The 19,020-nt window shown below is 28.7% G+C and overlaps 1 protein-coding gene across 2 annotated transcripts; it reads right to left on the reverse strand.

The window, feature by feature from the left end:
- Positions 1-358: 358 nt before the first annotated feature.
- On the reverse strand, positions 359-16,698 carry LOC107440691 (uncharacterized). Of its 2 annotated transcripts, XM_087157869.1 has the most exons (4): positions 16,508-16,698; positions 11,144-12,417; positions 7,081-7,177; positions 359-714 (listed from the first exon to the last, which is right to left on the reverse strand). In XM_087157869.1, exons 2-3 carry the CDS (start codon positions 12,401-12,403, stop codon positions 7,097-7,099), a joined length of 1,341 nt encoding a protein of 446 aa, XP_087013995.1. In that variant the 5' UTR covers positions 12,404-12,417; positions 16,508-16,698; the 3' UTR covers positions 359-714; positions 7,081-7,096. The 2 variants fall into 2 exon arrangements, with proteins under 2 accessions (XP_087013995.1, XP_087013996.1); XM_087157870.1 differs by lacking the exon at positions 359-714 and having other exon boundaries at positions 7,090-7,177; positions 16,450-16,590.
- Positions 16,699-19,020: the final 2,322 nt, after the last annotated feature.

Here is a 19,020-nt window from a genome sequence, read left to right on the forward strand (position 1 = left end):
TATATATATATATATATATATATATATATATATATATATATATATGTATATATATACACATATGAACTTTCAATACTAGGAAGATAACTTTTATTAGTGCACATATCCAAATAATAATATTATTGTGGTTGAATGAATTGTGAAAACATTAAATAGAAGTGTGAAATCGCTTTTCTCATAATTCTGGGCAAAAACAGACATTTGTTCATTTGGATACAGCAGTGAAGGGGTAAGAACTTTATATGGTACAAGTGATGAGTAATTACAGATGTCACTAATTCAAAAAGTGAATACTGAGCATAATGATAGGAAAAGATCCACCAAATTGTCTCAAGTAAAAACAAGAAAAGACACAGGGTCCTTTCTATATTTTAATGAAGCACCTTCTCTGGTTACAAAATACAAATTTTATGTGAAAACACTGGAGAAGATGTTTTCGTACAGTTTTAATGGATGTTCTTTCAATGTTATTATAGCTTCATTCATACACTTTCATTTTAAAGTAATCTGTTTGGCTAACTAATAAAATTATATGAAGAAAAAAAAACTAGAATTAAAAATAAAATAATTATATGTATACAGACATACATAAAGTAATTTTATACACATTAACACCAAATATACTGAAGAATGATATAAGATGAAATGATAGATATGAAAAGTATTCCATGCATACAAGATCTTCTATGAACATCAACACAAAGAGTCACTAGCCTAGAAAAGAAAATACATTTAATAGAACGAAAATTTTAAACAAAAAAAAAAAAAGCTTACCGTCTTTGCTCGTAATAAAATTGACAAACTAACTGAGAAAAAAAAAGGTAACAAAATTTTTATCAGTTTGTCAATACCAATTATAAATATGTAACTAACATAGAGATATGTTCAGTACTAGATATTATGCCAGAAACAGGGATGAGATTAGCCACAACGCAAAAAAAGCTGAATTTCCACGATATTAAATTTTACGCAAGCGCAACCCTTTAACAATAAATTCCAGACAATTTAAGGTAATAAATAATGTGTTGACATACAATTGTGTACTAATCTATTATTATACAAACGATTACATTGATACTTAACATTTAGTGAAAAAAAAATTCCCAATTGAAAAAATAAAGCTGGAAATTATATTTTTCCTCAGTTCACATAAGAGACAATTACTACTTGAAAAACTACCTGGTTTAGCAAATGAAAACTACCTAGATTATATATTAATATTTCATTTCTTTTAATAAATACTGTTATGTGATTTATAGCAAATTTGCTATAAATCACACATTTAATTTTTAAAAAAATTTGGGTAAAAAGAGTTAATTCATCATCAAAATTTTATTTATAATTGCTGTTATTTATGCTATAAAATGCAAAATTCTTATCAAATAAGAAACAATTATCTAAACAGTTGCTGATTGTCATGTAATTTTTCAAACTAAAATAGCAATTTTTGTATGTTTAGGAGTTACTATATATTTCTACTTCACTGTTATTGATATGTTTCAGAGGGCTGTAGTTAGATTAGACTATAATATGAACATAATTATTCGGTCCATTGTTAAAGTTTTTTTTTTCCAATATAATTTAAAAAGTAATATTACGGATATATTTATATATCCGTAATCGAATACCATCTTCAAACATCTTGTGACAAATCCTATTTTTTCTTCTTTGCAAGCACAGAATGTAAGTTTTGAATATATTCCCTTCCAGTTTCTCTGATGTTGTAACACTTACATATACTAATAATCGTCGTTAGAAAAACAGTCACCTTTATAGTAACTAATTTGAAAAAAAAAATTTACTTCTTACAAGAATCGCGATAGTTGATCTTAAAATTGCGTGAATATGAATAACAATTATGGATTTTGAAATCGCATGAATATGAAAATAGATATACGATTTTGAAAATGAGAAAATATAAAGTGGGATATAGAATTTTTAAAACGCGTAAATACAAATCACGATTCATAATTTTTAGATAGCTTAAATACGAATCATGATGTGTAATTTTTAGATTGCATAAATAAGAATTATGATGCATAACTTTAAGAATGCGTGAATGCGAATCCCAATGCCTTATTTCAAAATCTTGTATAAATACGAAAATCAATGCTTGATATTACAAACCACATGAGCAAATCAGCACATTGAATTTTAAACTTGTGTGAATAAGAGTCACTACATAGGTTTTTAAAAAGACGTAAATACGAATCACAATATCGGATTTTTAAATCTCGTAAATAAGAATCGCAACGCACAATATTCAAATTGCGTGAATAAGAATCGCAACGCACAATATTCAAATTGCGTGAATAAGAATCGCAACACACAAATATGAAAAGCTATGTTTGATATTAAAATCGTGTGAATAAGAATCGAGATATTAGCAGATTCCAGGCTTGGGACCTCTAAAAGGCTTGTCAGAAGCAGCCTCGTTTGAACTTCGAAAATCGGATCTATCTGGAGGGCGGGTAAAAAATTCGGAAAATCTTATGTGCTGCGTGTAAAAGGGGAGAAAATAGGTCAAATAAGTAAAAATGAGAAAGGATTGGTAGCTATGAATTTTCTGTTTCTCTTTGAAAATCGGTGAATTTTCTGAAAAAGCGGAATACTTATAAAAAAAATGGAAATTTTAAGAAAATCTGAACTTCTGATAAAAAAAACTGAAATTTAAGAGATAAAAGCGAAAAAAAAACGGAAATCCGCTAAAAAGCGGAAAAATCTCATCCCTGCAGAAAAAAAACTTACGGGAAAACAACATACTCAGATTCAGAGATTGTGCATTTGAGGGCAAATTAATTACCCAGACTGGTTTTCGAACTGGTCACCTGAGCCCGAGTCTCAACATATGCAAGGTATTATAATCAACGTTGCCATAAATTATTTTTTTGTTTCACATTTACCAAACAAAGCATATCTGATAAAATATAATGATACAATTAAGATTTAAAAACAATGTTATAGTTATAATTGTAAATATGTTGGTTGAAATTATTAGAGTTGTAAGAATACTAATTTAGCCGAATACCAAATATTTGACAGCTGAAAAGCAACAATATATATAAATATAGTAATGATTTTTTTATGCATATATAAATAATTTTATATATGAAGTTTTGTCATTATTGAAAAATAATAAAAACTAAGCAATGTTATTGGTATCAGGTAAAGGAGAAAAAAAATAGATAAATAAAAAAATGATCCAAAAAAAAAAAAAAAAACTAAATGCTGTGTACAAAAAAAAAAAAAAAAAAACTAAAGTGGTAAAGTTGAAGAAAAGAAAAAGGGAAATGAAAAAAAATATTTTCTTAATTCTGAAAACAAAATTTTAATGTTAAAAATAATTTCTGGAAAAAAATTAGCCATAAAACGTTAAAAGAGATAAGTCTATCAGAAATGCTTTTAAAAATGTAGTGCTATCATAAAAACGCCCATAAAAAAAGAAGACACAAAAGTAAAACAGAAAATTGGCCTTAATTTTTGAGAGAAAATTTGAAACCTCAACACTTCAGCTTTATAACTACTGTTTTTTCAACAACAAAAAAGTGATGAATAATGTCTAATTGAAACACTTTTAATTGCACATCATAATCAAAATTTTTTATACAAACAAATGCTTATAAAAAAGAAAAAACGAAACAAAAATTTTTCTTAATTTTTAAACACAAAAGTTTAATTATTAAAAATTTTAATTTAACTTTTCCAGATAGAAATTCTTTTCCATAGAAATGCTGTCATATAAAAAACGCTGATAAAAAAAAGTTAATAAAAAAAAAGCAAAAGAGAATCTGAAAAAAATTTTAATAGTTGTAATTGACTTACAATATAATTGAAACAAAAAAATCAGCTGTGAAAAACTTATAGTTCAGCGTAAAGTAATCTATTTTAAATTCTTCAAGTTTCACTTTTCCATTTGCCTTACAGAATATAATTTAACAAAACATAAGTTTTAGAACTTAACAAATATGAGTAAAAACTATTTCTAACAGTGGCGTAGTTTTAATGTATATTCGAGGTGGGATATCGGTTATGACCAAATATGCATATATATATATAATGTAGCTTTTGCTAATTTACGTTGCACTAGAGCTGCACAATGGGCTATAGGCGTCGGTCTGGGAGACATCCCTGAGGATGATCCAAAGACATGCCACCACAATTTTGAACCTTTGCAAATGGGGATGCCACCCCAGTTTCGATAGTCCATTGACCTGCACACGAAACGGTAGAACAGTTTAACGAGAACAACCTCGGTCCGTACACAGACTGATCCAAGTGGTCACCCACCCTCACACTGACCGCAGCCAGTGACAATTTACTTCAGTGATCTGCTGGGAACCTCGATATATATGAATATATTCCAAACATTTAAATTTTAAAGAATGAATAATGAACATTTTATTCTATCTACATCCAACTTATCATACAATAGTTCATTAAGCAAGTAATGATTAATTTCAGAGGGGGTTTTGTCCCCAAAACTACGCCACTGATTTCTAATAATGAATAGTAAAAAATACGATTTCAGATTATTCTTTATTAAATCTATTCAAATTCCTCCCTGAAAAAAAAAACTTCATTGAAAAATACTTTTTCAAAAAATACTTTGCTTGCAAATATTTGGCGGAACTTTCAATCAAATATTTGGCAAAAGCCGAATTCCTGTGGCAGAACTATTTTCGAACTATCTGCGACCAAACTCTTTAGCACTAATATCTTTCTGAAAGATACTCTTAATAATAACAAACATACATGTTACTAATTTAAAATAACAAAAGTGCTGTGTTCACAAAAAAAAAAAAAAAACTATAGTATGCATTTTAATTGAACATGTCATAATTTTTTATTCTAATATTATAGGTGATATTCTTGCATTATGATGGAGAAGGATGCACAAATTTTTTTCTTCTTTACATTTTGCAAATAATTATCCCAATAAAGAATAATCAATAATTAAAAATCAGTAAAAAACGTAGTTGTAATTACCACAAAAAAAAAGATAGATTACGAAATCAAGACTCCTCTAATGCATGTTTCGTTTCGAAATTAGGTTGTTGCAATAAATAATATCATACAAAAAATATCAGATTTAAAAACTACGGAGAAATCAATAGCAATAACTGCTGAAAATTCAATAGAATATTTGCATTATAATAAGTAAATACACAAATGCACGACTTCAATTTTCCATATTGTTTAAAATATATCGAGATATTTAAAAACCACATGAAAATCTAAATCAATAACTGCTGAAAATACAATCGAAACATTATATCGAATTACGATACTATCGCGTAAATTGAGCACGTCTAAAATTCTGTAGAAAAGAAAAGTACAATTATTTGCTTTTCAAAAGAAAAATCTTTCTGCAAGAACTCTGCAACGTTCCGAGACAATGTCACTGCGATTCTGCCACGGGATGTCGGATAATGGTTACATCTCTAAAAACTATCCTTTAATTGATATAAACCTTTTTGTTCTAACTCAATATTCTATTGAATTTAAAGAAAGGGAGGTAATTATTCAATAGATATCTAGTGAATGTAAATTATTTAGATTAGAAAACATTACTGAAAATTACACCGCTTTTCTTAAGTATAAATATACACTAAATACACATTTAAAATAGGTTTCAAAAGCACTCATTATTTAAATAAACATAAACTTATATGGGTATAACCAAAAGAAGTTTTAACCAACAGATCATTTCACATACAGTTAATAGAAAATTGAAATTAAAAATACTCATGCCACTCTTATCAACTTTTCCACTCTTGCTTTACGTTTCTCCCATTATTATCATCGTTACGTTTCTCCCATCGATATCAATTAATTCAGATTTAAGAAGACTACAGCAAAAAGAGTAAATTTATTAATTCAATCGTATAAACAATTTTTAGCCAAACATTGTTCAGGGTGGTTTGTTTTTTGTATTGTACTTAATTTCTTGGATGATATAAAAAAAGCATCGATCACTTAAATCACAAATATTTGATAATTTCCTAGCATTTCTTAAATCACTGTCGAGAAAAGCATAGAATTTGAAAGTTTAAAGAACAAATTCGTAAAAAAAAAAACTTAAGAATAAAAAAAAAATATTTTTTCGTAAATATAAAAATTAAAACTACTTAGTATCTCCTCATACTTAACCAAGCCAATTTTTTAATCAAAATCATTTTGAATATTGGTGAAAATTAAGTTCTCCAGTTAAGTTTGTCCTCTAAAAGTAGCGAAGTAGTGACTACATTTCGAAAGTAGTTGTAGTTAGCTACAAAGAAACTGCAGTGTCTTCAACCACCCGCTGCAGCTTAGGGCTTCAAGAACTGTCGGTGATGTTACAAGCCAATATATATTTAAAGAAGACACTAGCTCTTGTTGTTTGGCCCGTATTTTTGTATTCAGTTTCTCACGGGTGTTATTTGTTGGTCATTTGTAACTGTAACAAACTTTTGCAATCGTTCAATATTCCTTAACTGCTTCCCTTGTCAATTTTTTTGAAAAAAAAAAAAGAATGCAAAAAATTTACACATTTTTTATTTTATTAATAAATACAAGGAACTAAAATAAAACAAAATACACAAGTTCTAAGTAGAAGTTTTAATTTTTTATGCGTAAAAAATATTTAATTTACGGTTAGTTTACTATCCCAAACTATCTCGGGCAAATTAAAAAAGTTAAATATTAGTCTTTGTATATGTTCACATCTTCATTATTTGAAAAATCATCTGCATTACCTTCACTTTTGCTCGGGAATGCCATTTTTTAAATTCTTTCTTTGATGTAAATTTATCAACCATCGTATATACAATTGTACAAAACACGTCTGCGGTCCCTGCAAATGGCAAAACTCAGATACAAGACATGGCAAACTTCCAATCACAGCAGATTATTATTATTTTTTTGTTTTGCTTCCAGTCGAATAAAAATGTGATAAAACAAAACGTATTGACAAATTCTGTTGTGCCCGTGTTTACGCAGGATAATAAATATCTGCAATATATATATACCCAAGATAACTCGGGATAATCAGAGAAGTGGTTAAGCGGGGGGAAAGAAAGAAAGAAAAAAAGCTATACAAACCATTTTCTCAGCAATATTACTCAATACAAAGTTCATAGTCCTCAATTTCAGAAAGTTGCTGATTAAAACTCTTATAAAAAGCTTCTTCTTCTTCTTTCTGAAAAGGCATTAAAAAAAGTTGTTTAAGCAGAGTGAAATAAACACTGTGTGATTGAAACTATACAGGATATCTGCTACATTTCAGATTTTCAAATTCATGACTTTTCACGACTAATTCCAAGAATTTTTCATGACATAAAAGAAGTTACTATTCTCTCCGACGAAAACACAACAATAAATTTAAAAAAGCATTATAATAACAGTAACTGAAACGATAGGTATAACCAAAAATGTTATACTCCGGATCTTCATATTTATAGATTTTAAATTTAAAAAACAGAGTAAAGAAAGAGTTGAAGAAATAAAATAGCTGAAAAAAAATACAAAAGCATACAATTTTTTTTGGCAGAATTATATTCTAAAGCTACTTTTCTTGTTCATCGGAAAGGAAAGAAATACTCCCGATTTTTCTGATCTCATTTTGGAGTTTAAAAAAAATCCCCAATGACTGGGGATAGCTTCAGCAAGAATTTTAAATTGATAAAAAAAATAATAAAAAATATTAAGAAAAATTCTGAAATTACAGAAGTTTAAAAGCTAATTCGTTCTAGAAATGATGTTTTTTCTTTCATTTTTGAAAGAACACCATAATTTCTAAAGAATGCGATAAAAAACGTTTTATACTTTAATAAAATATGACTGTGAGTGGGGATTTTGTTATAAATTCAGATATTCTGAACACCATGAAATTGGGGAGGAACACCATGAAATTCCAAAATTCCATTTTAAAAATTAGATTTTTCAGTGACCCAAATCCATGACAAATTTTGTTCAACACCGAAATTCATGACTTTCCATGATTTCTCATGACTTTTCAGGTGCGCAGACACCCTGACCATCGGATCCAAACAAAGACATTTTTCTCCTAGTGGGGGGCATTGACTTTTAAAGAGGTCACCAAAAAGTAGGAATGTAACAAATATTCAGCCTTCAGAATTCAAACTAATAAATGCAAATATTGACATTTAATGTGTTTTAACAAGGAAAACTTTGTAAAATGACACATTCTTTAAAAATAAAAAAATTTGCAAGAATTTTTTTTAGACTGAAAATTTTCCTTTGACTGCCTGAAATTCCCTCAAAACCTCTCTCTCATAATTAGACATATTCTGCTAACCTGCAGATAAGTAATAATAACAAACATTACTATAAGTAACTTATAATTATTATAATTAACTTATAATTATTACTTATAATTATTATAGGTAATAATAACAAACATTAAGAGTAAAAAAAAAAATTTTTTTTATATAAGTGATTTGACAATTATTGGCGACCACTTTAGATTTACTTAAGCTAAAAAATCTGTCTAAATTGTGGCATAAAATAATCAATATTTAGATTGATAATAATTAACAACTCACAGTTATAATATACTAAGAGTACCATGCTTTTACAAAAAGTAATTAATAATATAATGATTTTGCTATACTTTTTTTTACAAGTGATATATTAATATAAATTATTAGCAGTATATAATGCAAAGTATTGTGCATGTTTTAATGTCTAATAATATGTCCCCAATGTTAATAAAGAAACTTGTCCCAGGTTTTTGACAGTCTTAATCGCATTCCGACAAGTTCTGATACCTTTCCACAGGTTTTTGACATCAAAATACTAACCCTGTAATTAAGATATGCGTACTAATAAAAAAAATTTCTTCTTCCTATTATTGAAAGTTTTTCATAAATACATTAAAATGCAAAATAATATCCTAAGACTAAATATGATCATGATAAAATAACTTGTTTCTGACAAAGAATTCTTTTCTTGATTATATTAGGCACCATAAAAACAATTTATACACAATTTTAAAGATATTCAATATTAAGTGCTTCAATCTATTTTTTTAACTAATAATTACTTTATTTAATTATGAAAAAAAATTTATTCAAAATTATAATTAACTATTATTTAAAAAGATTATTGAGTGTATTTTTTAGATTCAAATAAAAGTTATTTATAAAAGCACATGCAACAAAACATTAACAAGACTTACTTGAAATTATCGATCACGCTGAATTTAAAGATATGTAAAGAATTAAAGGAAAATAAAAAATCCATATTACAAATGTAAATTAGTAAATGGTCCCTAAAAATGTTCACTAAGTTTCAAGGCTTTTGTTAAAAAGACTTTCTACTGTATTAAGAGAAGGCCATACCACGGGAAAAAATTCGTTACACTTAAAATACATTTATCATAACTACTTTAAAATGAAGAAAAAGTGAGTTCAAACAAACCTAGAGTAAGCCATAAATACTGAAGAGAAATTTTTAAAATATCAAAATGAAAGTAAATTATTAGACAATAACTTAGGAATGGAAAAGTTCTCTTCCAATGATTTGTTTGCATTTTGATATTTTCCCCCCAGCAATTTAAACTTCATTCAGGAAGCATAGCCAAATCTTTCAACACAAAATAAGCATATTTTAAGCATTTTTTAAGTACTCAAAAAATATTTTGAAGCACTATATACACTTACAAAATGCAAAATAATTTTCAAAGACTTTACATGATCATGATAAAATAATTAGTTTCTGACAAATAACTCTTTTCTTGATTAGTATACAGTCAAATCTGGCTAACTCGAACCTCGATTTCACGAATTTTTCGATATCTCAAAGAAAAAAAAAATTCCCTTCATATTTCATCCTACACTTAATGTTAAAAAAAACTTGATTTCACAAATTTTTTTTTCTAACCCCTCGATAACTTGAATTTTTTTTCTGTAAATAGTGCAGATTTTTTTTTCTAAAATTAAAAAAATATTCCAAAAAAAATAAAAAGTTTTAAGAATGGCTGACAAGGCATGAAATGATGTGTCTTCCTCTACGATAATGAATGGTTTCAAGAAGTCTGGATTGTTTGTAAACGTGTATGATGCAGTAACAGTGTGTGGTTAGTGGGATGGCAATGATATCATCGCTCAAACGAAAGCTTCTTGTGAACTATCAGAAGAAGAGGATGAGGAAATCGATGATTTACCGGCAGCCGAGTTTACAGAGGCAGCCGAATATGCCAGAGGAGACATTTAAAGCTATAGTCCACTTAGAAAGTGTTATAGACAAACTTTCTTACACATCTCTAAAGCAAACAACAATTGAATCTTTTTTTAAATGAAAGTGTAAAAAGTGTTTTTAGAGTAAATATGGAATAGTAAATAAGGTATGTAAAGAGCATTTTTCTTTATTCTACCATCGATAACATGAGATTTTCGATAATTCGAATTTTCGATGTCTCAAATTTTTCTCGTCTCCCTTAAAGTTTGAGATATCGAGGTTTGACTGTATTAGCCATTATAAAATGATAAAGAGATTTTTCAGTTCGATATCAGAGGGTGGAAATGAAGCCTGAAATTGAGAAATGCAGCCGAGTGCAATAATCTCACCGAACTCAACTGAGTATATGCACAAGCGGACTCGCAAGTATTTTATCAAACAGGTAAAATGATTGGCGCTTTCGCTACGGACCGAGAGTACACCGAAAGAGATTGTGGTTGAATAAAATGTGAAAACTTTGAATAGGACAATGAGAAAATCATGCTTTTGCATAATACGTGGCGAAAATCGACATGGTAAAGAAAAAAATCTCATTTTGGAAAAGGGAAAATTAAGCACTTTTTAAAAACACCAGATGAAAAAAAGCACCTTTAAGCACTTTTTAAAAACGCTACGCACCCTGTTTAAAATATCAAAATGAAAATAAATTATTAGACAATAACTTAGGATTTCGGAATGGAAAAGTTCTCTTCCAATAATTTGTTTTCATTTTGATATTTTTCTTCTTGATTGAAACTTCATTGATTACTCTAAGTTTGCTTGTACTCACTTTTTCTTTCTTTTAAATTAGTAATGAAAGAGAAAGAGAATTTGCGATGAAAAATTTCTCCCCTGGTATGGTCACCCCTTAACAAATTCTCTAAGATTCAAATGAATTTAAAACAAAGTGAAGTTTAAAAATTACCTCAGCATTTGATTTTTTCTGCACAATAGGATCAGGTTTTTTCTTCTTATTTTTGTTTTTTCTCTCATCATCAGCGGCAAAGTGCAATACTTTCCCCTCATTTATTTTTTCTTCATCTTTTTGAGGTGATCCAAAAAGTACCAAAGAATAGTCATTGGATGCAGTCACATATTCAGGGTCATTTTCATCTGGTAACTTTTCACGACAACCTACCATGTCAGCGGCAACTTCTGACAATAAAGGAGCTGTAGGAACTTCAGAGAGTCGCGCATCAAAGCTGAATACAGGCGAAGTAAAAGTAGGGCATGGGCACTCAGCATTTTGTGGAGTAGAAGTGAGTTGCATTAAACCTGGAAGACGTTCAGAAGCACCAGAGTTTACACTGCCCTCATTTGGAGGATTAAAATCTAACTCTCGCACAGGAGTAGTTTCCCTTAAAACTAATTTACCGGAATCTTTATTTTTAACATTTACTTCCAAACAAAATTCTTCTACGAGTTTTGAGGAATCGACTTGTTCAGACTTTGGAAAACTCTTTATAGGGTTCACCTCCTGTATATTTAAATCATTGCATTTTTTAGATGTTAAAGAACTTATCACTTGACTCTGAATCTCAGTTTTGTTTTTAAAACTTTGAATTATATCCTTATCTTTAGCAGCTAATTTAGTCGATTTATTTAAGCATTTTTTCTTTTTTAAAATTTTTTCTTTTTTATCCTTAAGTTTCAGCTTTTTGACTTTTTTCAAATCTAGTTCTTCCTTCTTCAAATCATCGTCAACATTTATATCGTATACATCTACAACAGATTGTTTAATTTTTTCACCAAGTACCTTAGAGCCTTTTTTAAGGCATTTGTTATAAATCAAATTATTTACAACAGAATTTACCGTTTTACCCACAGATTTAAAATTAACATTTTCTTTGGTGGTCAAAACTTGACGTTTCTTAGCTTTACTTTTTTCTTTCTGCTGGCTTTTGGAGCGATTTTCAGCTTCATGAATAACTGTCTTATCCCTGCAGACATTAGATGGCTTGATTTTACCATTTTGCTTATTGCTTTTAGGTAACTGAACACTATCAACGGTTGTTACATTCTCTTTGTCAATACTTTGAATACAAATTGTTTTTGCAGAGTTGGAAAGAGATTCACACGAAGGTTCTTTACCTCTTTTACGTAAATTTATTTTGGATACCTCAGGGTGAGCAGAGTTTTGGAGCCCAGTATTCACTTTTAAAAGCTGCCTTCGAGTTTGATACATATTCTGTGGATTATCTACAAATTAAGAAAAGAAATTAGATAAAAAATCGAAAGAAAGATAAAGAATTAGATAAATGTATTTTATATGTATGAAGTACATATTTACTGTATTTAATATCAGGGGTCTGTCTAGGTTTTTCTGAGAGGTACCTATTTTGCGAAAATTTAGACATAATTTGTGAAAAATTAAAAATTATATTGAAAAATCAACAGAAAAATATGGTAAAAATATGGATTTATCATTTCTTAAGGGATAAAAAAATAACATTTTAAGAAAAAGTATTTTGTGAAACTACCGTTTTTCCTGAAGTTGAATTTATGAAACTACCGTTTTTCCTAAAGTTGAATTTGTGAAGGTACCGCTAAACGGTAGTAAATTCGGCCTGGACAGACCCCTGAATAAGTATATATGTTGCAAGAATTATGTCGATTTCCTCATTTTTTTATGTCCAAGTTGGTTAACTATTAAATTATATCAAATTAATAAATTCTCATATTCACGAATTCCTTTAGTATATTATTCCTCACTGTTCAATAAAAATTATACTTCATTTAAACACTTGACAACCATATTAGCCCTAATAGATATTTTGGCAACATTTTTTACTCAACAAATGATAAAAGTAAATTAGATCGCAGCTTACTCTACATAACTACTACAGCTATTATAATATTTTATTATTTTTTGAGTTTTTAGTGTTATAGTGCAATATTCTAAATTACTAATTTTCAGTGACTGAATCTTGTCTAAAGATCATGTATGTTTCACTAATGCTAAAAAATCAGAAAACTAATTTACATATGTGTAAAATGTGGTTACTTTAAAACAAGAAATTAAGTCTTTAATTTTGATTCATAAATCATAGTTAGGGCTGCAAGTTTGCAGAGGGAAAAAAGACCCCAAATTCGCAGAAAAATCGTAAAAAAAATCTAAACATAAAAAAATTTATTATATAAATGATGCAAAAGACAGAAATTGCGCAAATAATAAAAAAAGCTTAAAAATACACAACAAAAGTATTTCTTTGAATTTCAAGCAATATTAATATTTTTATTTAAATGAACAGAATTTCGGTACAAAGCATTGTACATTGTCAGATTATTCTCATTTATCCTTCGTCTTTCATCACTTAATACATTTTTATACTTAGAAAACAATTTTTCTGCATCAACGCCACTTTTGCCAATTTTGGAGCGTTCGGTCTTTGATTTCCAAAACTCGATCAATTTTCTTTCACCAACTTGCAACCGTTGTTTTGTAAGAAGTAATTGCTGTGAAAACTCAAACATTCTACATTCAAACTACTAGTTACAAGTCCCTACTAACTACTAGTCCCTCCCTTCATCTCAGAAACTGATCCATATTTAAGGAATCACAAGAAACCGCCTAGAAAAAATTAACTAGATATGTAGAAAGGCAGTAGAAATTTCATTGCCCAGTGCAATAGCATGTATAAAAAATTTTCTGTCAAAGATTTGATTTATAACATTTTCCTTCTTTTGGGATTCCAATTTCTTTTGTACTTTTACTGACTTCAGGAAGGTAATTACCCTCCCTAAGTGTAGAAAGACCACCTTAGTTGACAAGATTGTGATTATCTCTTATCTCTGAACTATTTTCATGTCATTTTGCTATTGATTCACTCCCCTACACATCTAATCAGTTTCACATGTTCAATTTAAGGTTCAGGAAAATAAAAAATTCTGTTTAATAAAAAATAATAAATAAAAATTTTTTTAAAAAATCAAATTTTAAGCAATTTTCGCGCAAGTTAAGACATATTGAGAAATTTGCGGATTTCAGGTAAAAAGATGACAATTTCGCGGAAATCATTGCGGAAATTCGTGCCGCGACAAACCTGCAGCCCTAATCATAGTTGAGCTGAAAATAATTATCATGCCCTTCATTAATATTCACTTTTTACATTCCATCTACAATGCTCGAAAAGGGCAGGTATGACCATCTCCAATACCTATTTCACGAGCCGTGATGACTCAGGGGATAGAGCGTTTACCTTCTAATGAGGAGAACCGGGTCCGAATCCCAGTCGATACGAATTCTGCATCTGGCTTGCACTGACCACAATGCTGATGTGAAATATCTTCAGTGGTAGAAATCATGGGTTAGAGTTCACTTACTGTTAGGCTAACTGTGGGAGGTTCTCGTGGTCTTCCTCTCCATGTAACGCAAATGCGGGTTAAGTCTTCTGGATTGGGTTCAAAATTACAAGGCTACGGAGTTGTACGCACGTAGTCGTTAACCCATAAAATTTGGTTTATGACTAGGTTATAAATACTTGCAGATATTTTATTTTAAGGTAATGTTAAAAACAATATGAAATTTATGCGCACTAGTTTGCAGAATGCTTATTGTCTGGAAACATGGAAATAGTTAAGTTTTCTGTTAAGTAGGAACTGAGCATGTAACTCTTCTCAAGATATCCTGGACAAATTTTGCACAATATAAATCTGTAGGATTTCTTTTTACTCATTATAAATCTAATGAATCGAATTTGCAACTGCATTGTACAGCCTGGAGTGCAAAAGCTTATAAAATAATTATTTATATCCTACATTACCTGCGCATTTTTTTTCCAAATAACCAGGGTTTGGACGTCCTAAACTAGTTTTTGACAGTACACTTTGGTTTTACTGTCTTAAACTGACTAAAACCGTCCTAAACTGTCTTAAAGAGTCCAAAACCTTGAACTTTGGTAAAAGATAAAAATTTTAAGTGTGTAACCATTGTGCACATAATAATTACATATATCAATAAATATTTGATATTTTTCATACAATTTATTTTAACTTATTAAAGGAAAATAATATAATATAATAGGGAAAGGTTTATAATTTTTGAAGCTCCCCAATTCATTGAACGACAGAAGTGAATACCTCATCCTTTAAATATAAATATGCTTTTTATACTGATAAATTATGCTTTTGCATAAGGATAAATAATGCAATATTAAAAAATAATATTTTTTTAAAAAAAATACTAAATTTGAATAAAAATTAACCTTTTATTTTTCACAATATTTTTTTTAAAAATTTTTATAATTTCTGCATTACAGGATGATAAAAAAGTCATCTATTTATCAAAAAAAATTTTTTTTAAATATTAATATATTAGTTTAAATTGGAAATACAAAATAACTGAAAAATGTATTAACAGTTTTGAAAGGGCATAACATCAGTTTCAGTTACTGACACTGGTGATGTATTACCACTATGCTAAAAGAATTGAACATGAATGAAATAAAAGTAGTCTTGAATAGTACTATAGATAAATAAACCTGTTTATGACTAACCAAGCACTTAGTCCCTAATAGCTTAACCTGTATGGCAATGTCAAACTTCAGTTATGTACTATTGAATAAGAAATCCAATTGTATTTGATTACTGATTAATCTTTCTTAGTTTAAATTGAAGAGTCAAACAATATTAATAAAACATTATACTTTTAAAAACAAATATTCTCTAGTAGATTTAATTACCAATATGCTATAAGTTCTTTGTTTATTTTACCTTTTAAATATTGTTCAGATAAAACTGTGACATAATTTGAGTAAAAGGGTTTTGGACAGGACGGTTTAAACCGTGGATTAATCCATACTGTCCTAAAAATTGTCAACTCTGATCGGAATTTTACTGTGTCTGTAGACGCCGTGGAATATGTTTCTTTTCAAACTCGACATTCTACGGCGTTATTGAAATATCAATCTATATGAATTTTACAATGTCGTATACAATATTAATAAAATCTGACGTTTTCACACAGATCGATGTTTCGGAAGAACATCGATCGACGTCGTAAGCGAAGTTTTTTCGAGATCGATCGATATTGAGTGCTACTTGGGTATACGGACTGTAGACAGCAGTGGAGCTTTTAATGAAATCCTCCATTTTCTCACCATTTTTATCGTGATTTTATATTATTAGAGAAATCTTACAATGGCATTATTTTCCTATATAGGTTATTAGTTTAATTAGAGTACAGAATATATATTTCACAAAAAAAAGTTTATAAAATTATAGGATACATACAAAGAGCATTCTAAATCGCTAACGGACATTACTTTAAATATTAACTTTGTTTACTCACGTTAAAAAGGCATTAGAATTGTAATTATAATCTTTTTTTCTGTATAGATCATTCCAATCATTGATTATTTAATTAATAAGAATCGCGAATAAAATCAGTTTTCCATTTTGCGCGCTCATTTGTAATTGTTGATGATATAAATGGATCCATGAGAAAAGTGCGGCGAGCTCTCCGCTTTAGCTTATAGCTCTGTGTTTCTATTAATGAAGTTTATAGTAGTGGCTTGATAGCTAGCAGAAAAAAAGTCAGCGATTTGTGAACGGTCAACTTTTTTTCCCCTATGCATTTTCTTTTTCCCCAACTCGTGGTTTTCCATTTTTGTTTATTTACATGTCATTTGCTACATTCACAGTCACCAGGGACTAATATAGGGGATAAGGACATTTAACTTTCCCCGGGGGGGTTCAGAAAAGCAACACGCTTTTGACAGACCGGTTTTACGCACAAAAAGTGGCGTTCGCGTCGTTCCAGTGATTATTTTCTAACATCCCCGCCGTACCTTAGCATTGCGCGTAATCGATGTTGATCATTAAAAAGCAATTTAATTTAAATTCTAAAATTTTTTCATTTCCGTAAACCAGTATATTATTTTGTATATTGTTTAAAGATGTCTATTCATTGCTCATAATTTATTTGTTAGTTTATTGAAGCTTTAAAAGCAGAGATCATTCAGATTACGAGCAATTATATACTATAGTTTCGGTTTTGTTTAGTTTCGGTTTACAGAACTTAGGTTAATTAAAATCGAAGGAAGGATATTTGCTTATTCAACCATAGTTATTAGTTTGGAGAGTCTGGTTCTATTATAACTGAAGTATAGATGCTTATATTAGCTTTTTTTTATATTTAAAAATATGATTTAACAGAACGAGTTCAAAACTAAAATCCTTTGAATTTTATAAGTTTACTATTATTGTTTTAAAATCGTTAGAATTAAAAATGCACATTAATGACATATTTTTTTAAAACAAAATATAAGCCATAATTAATTTTGTTAAATTTTCGTAATCGTAAATTTGTTAAATTTTCCGATGAGAATTAGAAATAATTATTTGTAGCATTTATTATGAATTCGATTGTACTATCTATTAATTTCCGATCCTTATTAATGCCTTTGCACAAATAATTATTCAAATTATTATTATAATATATATGTGTGTGTGTGTGTGTGCGTGCGTGCGTGCGTGCGTGCGTGCGTGTGTGTGTGTGTGTGTATTTAATTGCCCACAATCAAATGCTCTTCATTTTGTTTTGATTTAACAAGGAATAAAGATTGAATAACTCATAATTTATGTAAATATTTAAACATTGCTGCCTTCATGAATGCTTTTTTAATAAAACAATCATATTTTGCGTTACGCGTAAATGGAAACCACGAAAAGATCATTCAGATTGCTTGACGCTTAAGGAGTTCCAGCGAAATGCTCAGTAATCGTAATGAATATTTTTATATAATAAATCATTTTTTTAGCGTCTTTGACAGACGGTCAATTATTTCGGTGAATATAGCGAGATGCTCTTCATATTTTTTGTAATTTTAAACTCATTCCAAAAATCAAAGTAACGTGCAATTTAAATATTAGAGTAAAATAATGTTTATAAAAGCTTTTGTGGTAACCTATATATTATTTAAAATTAAATTAAAATTTAGACAAATCAAATGTGGCGTTAAATGCAAAGGAAAACCACGAAAAGTCTTCTAGATAACTGAACAATAATGACAATACAGCTGTATGTTCATTATCGCAATGAATTATTCTTTTAACCATTAATTTTTTTATCATTCTTGACAGACAATTTGTCATCTTAGTGGATGTTGTGAAATACTTTTCTTATATTTTTAACTTTTAACACGACCCAGAAATCAAAGTAACTTGCAATTTAAATATCAGAGAAAAATCATGTTTATAAAAGCTTTTGTAGTATCCTATATATTATTTAAAATTTAGACAAATCAAAAGTTGCGTTAAATGCAAAGGAAAACCACGAAAAAGTCTTTTAGATAACTGAACAATAATAACAATACAACTGTATGTTCATTATCGCAATGAATTATTTTTTTAACTATTAATTTTTTTATCATTCTTGACAGACAATTTGTCATCTTAGTGGATGTTGTGAAATACTCTTCTTATATTTTTAACTTTTAACACGATTCAGAAATCAAAGTAACTTGCAATTTAAATATCAGAGAAAAATCATGTTTATAAAAGCTTTTGTAGTAACCTATATATTATTTAAAATTAAATTAAAATTTAGACAAATCAAATGTGGCGTTAAATGCAAAGGAAAACCACGAAAAAGTCTTCTAGATAACTGAACAATAATAACAATACAGCTGTATGTTCATTATCGCAATGAATTATTTTTTTAACCATTAATTTTTTTATCATTCTTGACAGACAATTTGTCATCTTAGTGGATGTTGTGAAATACTTTTCTTATATTTTTAACTTTTAACACGATTCAGAAATCAAAGTAACTTGCAATTTAAATATCAGAGAAAAATCATG

The sequence above is a fragment of the Parasteatoda tepidariorum genome, chromosome 2 (assembly GCF_982258835.1).
Source record: "Parasteatoda tepidariorum strain Cologne lab strain chromosome 2, Ptep-v5.0, whole genome shotgun sequence".
In the NCBI taxonomy this organism is placed as follows: Eukaryota; Metazoa; Arthropoda; class Arachnida; order Araneae; family Theridiidae; genus Parasteatoda; species Parasteatoda tepidariorum.

What these genes read in the sequence shown, in the direction of transcription:
- LOC107440691 (XM_087157869.1), bottom strand. Translation starts at nt 12,403, where the DNA reads ATGTATCAAACTCGAAGGCAGCTTTTAAAAGTGAATACTGGGCTCCAA. An exon ending in AGAAAAAATCAAATGCTGAG is followed by an intron (nt 7,178 to 11,143) that starts GTAATTTTTAAA and finishes ATGCCTTTTCAG; the next exon opens with AAAGAAGAAGAAGAAGCTTT.